We start from the raw sequence: 8947 nt of genomic DNA, 5'->3' as shown, positions 1-8947 counted from the left end.
AATTTCTATTACTTCACATCGATTTTTAAGTAATGTCTACAGAGATCGTATCTTTGTCTATTAACGTCACCATCCTATGTGGAAAATGGAGAAACGCCAATTTGGACTTTTGCAGGTTCCATTCACACCCGCGTCGACACATAAAATTAAACACCATGCAATATTTAGAAAAGAACTTTAGCTGAGTGTAACACCCCCTTCTCTCACTATCATGTACCTGTTAGAATTCATACATGATATATTCAATTCAATGAACACTTACAACATGAATTCAATCTGTAAAAGACTTGGACTTACCTCCAGCCATCGGATCAAGTTGCTGGAATCGGTTCAACCTTTGGTTTCCAAACTCTGATGATCTCCTATGGATGGTGTATTACTGAATAATGAAGACGCAGATATCGAGTTCGGGACCATGAGAAATATATAACCGTGGCCTCCCATCATACCACGTTTCTGCAGATTTGCCACACCATCTTTAAACGCAGCGGAAAAAGTGCGATCATGGTGGAGGACGTGGGTTGTTGGACCACTTCAGGATCACCCCTTCATGGTGGTGAACGTGGAGACGACGTGGGGTGATAACATTCTCCCACTTGGTCCACACCTTTAACTTAATGTCCTAACTTAATCCATCAATTATCCGTATTAAGTAACAAATACTTGAATCATGGCGATAAGTCCTCTATATAACGAGTGTTATCTTCCATGTATTACAGTGCATTCATTTCTTAACATTTTACTTTATGTGGCAATATTACTTAATGAATAAACCCTATGTTCATTCTTGGTCCAATGAAGTTGAATTTTCTCAAAATTAAATAAAGGTGCACATCAATATGAGAAAACATCATAATAAGAGTTTGTACAATAAAAACTACATAAGGGAACTAAGTCCCATGTTCATTACATGATCCTTGAATTTCAACGGTGGCATGCCCTTAGTCAAAGGATCAGCAATCATCAATTCAGTGCTAATGTGCTCAATGACCACTTTCTTTTCTTTAACACGTTCTCTTATGGCTAGATACTTAATGTCGATGTGCTTGCTTCGACTTCCACTTTTATTGTTCTTTGCCATAAAGACTGCAGCTGAATTGTCGCAATATATGCTCAATGGCCTAGATATTGAATCCATAACTTTAAGCCCCGAAATGAAACTCTTAAGCCATACACCATGTGAAGTAGCCTCAAAACAAGATATGAACTCAGCTTCCATAGTAGAAGTAGCAGTCATGGACTGCTTAACGCTCCTCCAAGATATAGCTCCACCGGCCAATATAAAAATGTATCCAGATGTTGATTTACGTGAATCAACACAGCCAGCAAAGTCTGAATCTGAGTAGCCAACTACCTCTAAATTGCTTGTTCGTCTATACATAAGCTTGTAATCTTTGGTTCCTTGAAGATATCTCATCACTTTCTTTGCAGCTTTCCAGTGGTCTATACCTGGGTTACTCTGATATCGTCCTAACATTCCAACAGCAAATGCAATGTCAGGCCTTGTGCAGACCTGAGCATACATCAAACTTCCAACTGCAGAAGCGTATGGAATGTTCTTCATTTGTTCCCTCTCAAGATCGTTTTTCGGACATTGGTCCAGATTGAACCTATCACCCTTCACTATAGGAGAAACACTAGGTGAACAATTCTTCATCCGAAATCTCTCTAAAATTTTATTGATATAGGTTTCTTGAGACAAACCTAAGATACCTTTAAATCTGTCTCTATGGATCTTAATGCCAATGACATAAGATGCCTCACCCATATCCTTCATGTCAAAATTTTTAGAGAGGAATTGTTTCACCTCATGAAGTAAACCCTTATCATTGGTTGCAAGTAAGATGTCATCCACGTATAAAACAAGAAAACAAACTTTACTCCCACTGACCTTAAGGTATATGCATTGATCCATAACATTTTCAACAAAACCAAATGAAGAAATTATGTTATGGAATTTTAAATACCATTGGCGGGATGCTTGTTTCAAACCGTATATGGATTTCTTAAGCTTACAAACCAATTGCTCACCATCACTAGAGGGGAATCCTTCAGGTTGTTTCATGTAAACCTCCTCCTCTAGCTCTCCATTAAGAAATGCTGTTTTCACATCCATTTGTTGCAATTCCAAATCAAAGTGGGCTACTAATGCCAATATAATGCGTAAGGAATCTTTCTTAGATACAGGAGAAAAGGTTTCCGTGTAATCGATTCCTTCTTTCTGAGTGAACCCCTTTGCAACAAATCTAGCCTTGTATCTCTCAATGTTGCCTGATGAGTCTTTCTTTGTCTTAAAAACCCATTTACAACCAATGGTTTTTACACCATTAGGCAACTCAACAAGGTCCCAAACATCGTTGCACTTCATGGAACTCATCTCATCCTTCATGGCATTATACCACAATTCTGATTCTTTGCAACTCATGGCTTGTGAAAATGATTCGGGATCATTTTCGGCTCCTATATTATAGTCAGATTCTTGTAGATACACTACATAATCACTAGGAATTGCTGACCTCTTAGTTCGAGCAGACCTTCTTAAGGTTGCACCAATATCTTCCGAGGAAGTATGAGGTTCAACTTGTTGTTCAGAAGTGTTAGACAACTCCTGATCAACTTGGTCTACTGGAATATTGTCAACAACTTGTGGAACTTCAATGACTGGTTGAACTTCATCGATTGTTCGTTCAACACCCGTTTGTACTTGAGGGGTGTTATGAACAATAAACAATCTATCGCTTGAAGTGGAAGGTTGAGACTCTGTATGATCAATATCAGAAACTATGTTTCTAAATTGATCACTCCCACTGACCAAGTCATATTCAAGAAATTTAGCATTTCTTGATTCCACAATCCTAGTGCTGTGAGATGGACAGTAAAACCTATACCCCTTGGACTTTTCAGCATATCCAATGAAATACCCACTAATAGTCCTTGGGTCCAGTTTCTTCTCTTGTGGATTATAAATTCTCACTTCAGACGAGCATCCCCAAACGCGCATATGTCGCAAACTCGGTTTCCAACCTTTCAATAACTCAAATGGCGTCTTTGGGACAGCCTTGGTTGGAACTCGGTTTAATATATACACTGCTGTCTTAAGTGCTTCAATCCACAAGAATTTAGGAAGTTTTGAGCTGCTAAGCATACTCCTCACCATGTCCAATAAAGTTCGGTTTCTTCTTTCTGCTACACCATTTTGGTCTGGAGAACCAGGCATGGTGTATTGGGCAACAATCCCATGCTCTTGAAGAAACTTCGCAAATGGCCCAGGTGATTGTCCATCTTCCAAGTATCTACCATAATATTCTCCACCTCTATTTGATCTCACGATCTTAATTTGTTTACCATATTGTTTCTCTACTTCTGCCTTGAAGACTTTAAAGGCATCTAAAGCTTCATTTTTATTATGAAGTATGTAGAGATACATGTATCGTGAGAAATCATCTATGAAAGAGATGAAGTATTTTTGACCATGAGAGTCCATGTCAAGACTACATATATCAGTATGTATGATCTCTAGTATGGTGGAACTCCTAGTAGCACCTCTCTTTGACTTATTGGTCTGCTTACCCTTAATGCAGTCCACACAAGTCTCAAAGTCAGTAAAATCTAGAGTACTAAGTACCCCATCATTCACCAATCTTTTGATTCTATCTATGGAGATATGACCTAATCTCCGGTGCCACAATGTAGAGGAATCCTCTTTTACAACACATCTCTTAATGCCAGTTTGGACATGTAATGAATTATGAGCGGTATCATTTTGTAAGAATATACAATAAAGACCATCAGACAAGATACCATTCCCAACACATTCAGATTTATAAATCAAACTGAAAGATGTTTCTGAAAAATGAAAGGAATATCCAAACGGTACAAGTCTAGAAACTGAAATCAAGTTTCGTGAGAAACTTGGTACATAAAAGGTCCTTTGCAATTCCAAAATAAAACCACCATATAAAGTTAAATAACATGTCCCTATTGCTTCCACATGCGAGCCCATCTTGTTTCCGGATAAGATGAATTGCTCACTTGTCACTGGCTTCCTTAGGTTTTGCATACCCTGCAAGGAATTTGAAATGTGGATTGTAGATCCAGAATCAATCCACCATGTGTTAGTGTTTACATTAACCATATTAGATTCATAACAAACAAATGAGGTAGGGTTACCTTTCTTCTCAAGCCAATTCTGAAATTTCAGACATTTCTTCTTCACGTGTCCTTTCTTTTTACAGAAAAAACACTTTTCGTCTTTCTTAATGTCAGATTTAAGAGGAATTTGTTGCTTCCCTTTCTGACTAGCTTGAGATTTTCCTTTCTTTCCTTTCCTTTGCGTCACCAGCATGGCACTTTCTCCCTGTTCCATCATTAACCTTCCTTCCTCTTGAACACACATGGTCATCAATTCATTGATAGACCACTTATCCTTATGTGTGTTGTAAGAGATTTTGAAAGGTCCATACTGAGGTGGAAGAGTGTTAAGGATAAAGTGCACCAAGAAAGATTCAGACATTTCTACCTCGAGTTTCTTCAATTGAGCCACAATGTCCCTCATCTCCATGATATGTTCACGCACACCTCTTATAGCGGTGAGCTTCAAGGATGTGAACTTCATAATTAGGGTGCTTGCCAAGGCTTTATCTGAAGTGACAAATTGCTCGTCAATAGCCTTTAGCAATTCACGAACATTTTCATGTTGCTCGATTGAACCACGTATACCGGCACTGATTTTTGTCTTAATGTACATCACGCTAAGGCGATTAGATTTCTCCCAACGTTCGTACAACAAAATTTGTTCAGGTGTGCTGGTATCAGTGATCTTATGTGGTTCATCTTTCCTTATGGCATAGTCTATGTCCATGCACCCTAATTGAAGAAGAATTCTCTCCTTCCATATCTTAAAGTTATCTCCTCTAAGTTCGGGAACCTCACAACGAATATCAGATATGCTAGGTAAAACTGCACAAAATGATTACAAGCTTATTAAAAAATTTGAGACTTTAATATAAATTCATGCTTTACCAATGTAGAACATGCTCAAAATTGAATCTAATTTTATTAAAAATTGCCTATGGGCTAAATCTTTAATTCAATCAGATTAATTATCTTTATGATAGACTTTATCAAACTATTTTATTGAATTATGAAATTTATTATGAATATAGTTTGATATTTTCTGTCTATAATCTTTATGATAAACCTATTAAATTAATTATTCCTAACTCCTGTGGGTAAATTAGGAAAAATTAATTTTAATATTTTATCCTAATTAATTATATAAACATAATGAAAACCCTGTGGGGTAAAATCATCATATTTATATAGTTAATTACAATTAATGTCCATAATGTGATCCAGATTTACTTAATATATAATTTTTATATAATTAAGGTCGCTGTGGCTATTCCTTAATTATTAAAAAATTATATGGTTCACTAGACATTAAGATTATATGATATATATATATTTTAATATATCTAACTAAATTTTAGGCAACAATTGCATGCATTAAAAGCTACAACTTTTAATTTATCTAACTCAAATTTAGGCTACATTTTTACACATACAAGCATATAAAATAAATAATTTAATTTGCATGTATAAAAATCACACATAATTTAGAATAATTTAAAAGGAATTCATATTATGAAAGGGTGCCTAAATCCATATAAAAAACAATTAATTCAAATCCAATAAAATAATTCGAACAGGTCATAATTGCCTAAATTGGCCCAAATTTCACAATAAGTTTACAAGCCCAATCATAAATAATTTAAACCGGGCCATAACAAACTAAATTGACCCAATTTTTAAAGCCCAACACTTAAAGCCCCTTAATTCAGTAAAATGGGCCACTGCCATGCAATAAGCTTCATAGGCCCAAAAGTCACTTATTCCAAGGCCCAAAAACGTAGTAGAACCCAATCTCTCTCTAGTTTTTTTTTTTTTATTATTATTATTATTATCAACTGCAACGAAAAACCCACCATCCTAATTTTCCGCCACCCCGTGGACTACTTCATCACCGGAAGCCACGTACTCACCGCCACTCACATGGATTACATCATTATCAGCTTGCTATGGAGCCGCCTGCAACACATGCAAGCACAGCCCCATGCAGTGCCTTTCAAGCAGCCTGCATCACCAGCAGATGAACGCCACTGCTGCCAGTTTTTCCGGCACCAAAATCCACCGCCACTAGTCCATGTCCGACCATGGCTGAACTGAGGCAATGACGGTGGAGACTGAATGCACCAGATAGACAGCGCCTCTCCTCACAGGCAGCACCATGCTTCAGCCGCAAAACAGCCTAGCAGCGCTCCGGGAAAGCTTTGCATGACTCACAGTCACAATGGCCTCTTAAACACCCACCAGATTGCTTCCTTAGTCCTTATCATGGTCACCTTTGGAAATGGGTGTACCGGAGGCAGACCCACTTCGGAAATGATGCAGGATTTCTTTCGGAAAGTCACCGGACAGCGGCTTTCATTGGAGATAATTGGAGAAGTCGGTCTCCAAGTTTGGCAAATGGGTTCTTTCAAGTTATGGCTCATAGATTGGGTGGAGGCTGACCATCCAGAGCCGACTTTATTAAAATTATACTACAGTGGCAGTAGCAATGATCCATCATTTGTGGTGCCGGCAAGCATGGTTATTTTAATCATAAAACGGATATTCCTATCAAGCATACTGTATGATTGTATTTTTAACCAGAAAAGAAAACATTAACTAAACAATTCTGGTGCAAAATAGATACAAGGTAGAGGCAAGGTTTTCATGGCTCTGATACCAAATGTTAGAATTCATACATGATATATTCAATTCAATGAACACTTACAACATGAATTCAATCTGTAAAAGACTTGGACTTACCTCCAGCCATCGGATCAAGTTGCTGGAATCGGTTCAACCTTTGGTTTCCAAACTCTGATGATCTCCTATGGATGGTGTATTACTGAATAATGAAGACGCAGATATCGAGTTCGGGACCATGAGAAATATATAACCGTGGCCTCCCATCATACCACGTTTCTGCAGATTTGCCACACCATCTTTAAACGCAGCGGAAAAAGTGCGATCATGGTGGAGGACGTGGGTTGTTGGACCACTTCAGGATCACCCCTTCATGGTGGTGAACGTGGAGACGACGTGGGGTGATAACAGTACCATGAATTTCGTTTCCCCAGTTGTAAATTATAAATATTTATTTGTTGTCGTTTTATCCGAGCATGGAATCCAAGGGGTAGGCGCTGGAGCCAATTGTCCAACTTTTCAACCAAGCAAATCGACCCACCCACCACTATGGGTCACCCAAGAAGCAAATGATGCTCAGCCAAAGTTTAATATGATATGTTTCCAGAACAAACCTTCCGGAACAAAACTGTAATGTTAAATGCAAATCAGATTCATGAAATGAACACAATGGAGGCATGGAATCAAACTCAACAAAGGTTGATTCTCATTATGACTCTTCTTTCCTGGGGTCTATCCGGAGATACTCAGCCTGGAATAAATTTTTATGGCAATTTCTTTGTAGTAACAAGGCCAGTTAAGGGCACAATCCCTATGATGTTCATTTTCTGACCCCAAACCAACCAAAAGGCCCCGGGCTCTCTAGAAACCAAAATAATTATGCTGCGAATTAAGCTCCTTTGCCTCTTTTTAGCATGCAGTTCATAATTTGTCCAGTTTCTTTTTTAGGACAGAAGGCACCATTTTTGTACTTTTCTAGAACTACAAAGAGATAAAAGAACTTTACAGTAAATGTTGAATGGCAGATAAAATTGTGTATTATTGCGTCTCTTAACAAGACACAATATTTTAGAAGAAAAAATGCGGTGGTCCAAGCTATAAAAATAAATGATAAAATTACTACTGCCTCGTGTTATGTGTACTACATTACACTCTGTTTTCTCTTGATAGGATATAATATGATTGACAGATAAAAATCTCATTTAACAATTAAACAACCTAATTGTGTTTAGTTGAGAACACGAGGCAGGAGGAAAACAAAAGGAAAAGGCCAAAAGGGAAAAGCATGGCGGCTGTAGAGAAAGCAAAGGTCAAAAGTTGTGCTCACACCTCAAATGCCCAACTTTTCAACACTGTAGGACCCAAATCGACCCCATGGCACATGTGTCATAATGACACGTGTCATGTGAGTACTGGGTCGACCCGCTATAAAAGGCTAGAGAATTCTAGCAGTTTTCCACTGTCTTAAGTCCAAACCCAAAGATGTCTCCTACATACTTGCTAGTCCTGTTGCTTGGCATGGTGGTTCTCACCAACCCCTCACTTGCTGATTACCCTGAGCATCCCCCATTCGAGAAGCCACCACCAGAGCATAAGCCTCCGGTGGAGAAGCCACCTCCTGAACACAAGCCTCCGGTGGAGAAGCCACCTCCTGACCACAAGCCTCCAGTGGAGAAGCCACCTCCTGAACACAAACCAACCCCATTGGAAAAACCTCCCAAGGGGGAGAAGCCACTCCCAGAACACAAGCCACCAACCCCAGTTGGCAAACCACCTAAGGGAGAGAAGCCACCACATTATGGTCACAACCCTGGTCACCCTCCTGCTGAGAATGCTGAAGACTCATACAAGCCACCTCGGAAGATTAAGCCTCCTTCAACTCCAGCAGAGAAGCAACCAGGTCCTGGAAAGAAGCTGCCAACTCCTCCGCACAAGCCACCCCACAAACCTCCTACTCCCACCCATCCCAACTGAGTGACTTTGATCAGTATGAGTAGTAGTACGTAAAATAAGAGCTGCTATGCACCCGTAATTTCCTTTCTTGTGACTCATATGCAGTGTTCTATATCTGTCACTTCTATGTCCTATTCTGGAATTTTGACGTAAGTTGCTCATAGTAAGTGTTTGCCCCATGCTTATAGCTGATGAGCACTGAGACATACGTACGCTGTTAATGCTATTTATGTCGATAATA

The 8947-nt window shown here is 38.9% G+C and overlaps 2 protein-coding genes across 2 annotated transcripts; one reads left to right on the top strand and one right to left on the bottom strand.

Moving 5' to 3' along the window:
- Window positions 1–209: 209 nt before the first annotated feature.
- LOC117914532 lies at window positions 210–7029 on the bottom strand. Its single transcript, XM_034829882.1, has 4 exons — window positions 6874–7029; window positions 4245–4959; window positions 298–362; window positions 210–217 (listed from the first exon to the last, which is right to left on the bottom strand). Exons 1-4 carry the CDS (start codon window positions 6881–6883, stop codon window positions 210–212), a joined length of 798 nt encoding a protein of 265 aa, XP_034685773.1. The 5' UTR covers window positions 6884–7029.
- Window positions 7030–8235: 1206 nt separating this feature from the next.
- Window positions 8236–8727, top strand: LOC117914531 (proline-rich 33 kDa extensin-related protein-like). The gene has a single exon (XM_034829881.1). It carries the CDS (start codon window positions 8236–8238, stop codon window positions 8725–8727), a length of 492 nt encoding a protein of 163 aa, XP_034685772.1.
- The last annotated feature ends 220 nt before the right edge of the window (window positions 8728–8947 follow it).

This window comes from Vitis riparia, chromosome 5, assembly GCF_004353265.1.
Source record: "Vitis riparia cultivar Riparia Gloire de Montpellier isolate 1030 chromosome 5, EGFV_Vit.rip_1.0, whole genome shotgun sequence".
In the NCBI taxonomy this organism is placed as follows: Eukaryota; Viridiplantae; Streptophyta; class Magnoliopsida; order Vitales; family Vitaceae; genus Vitis; species Vitis riparia.
The sequence above is the reverse complement of the archived record's forward strand: the minus strand, read 5'-3'. Positions and strand labels throughout refer to the sequence as shown.

What these genes read in the sequence shown, in the direction of transcription:
- LOC117914532 (XM_034829882.1), bottom strand. An exon ending in GACATTAAGAAAGACGAAAA is followed by an intron (nt 363 to 4,244) that starts GTGTTTTTTCTG and finishes CACCATCCATAG; the next exon opens with GAGATCATCAGAGTTTGGAA.
- LOC117914531 (XM_034829881.1), top strand. Translation starts at nt 8,236, where the DNA reads ATGTCTCCTACATACTTGCTAGTCCTGTTGCTTGGCATGGTGGTTCTC.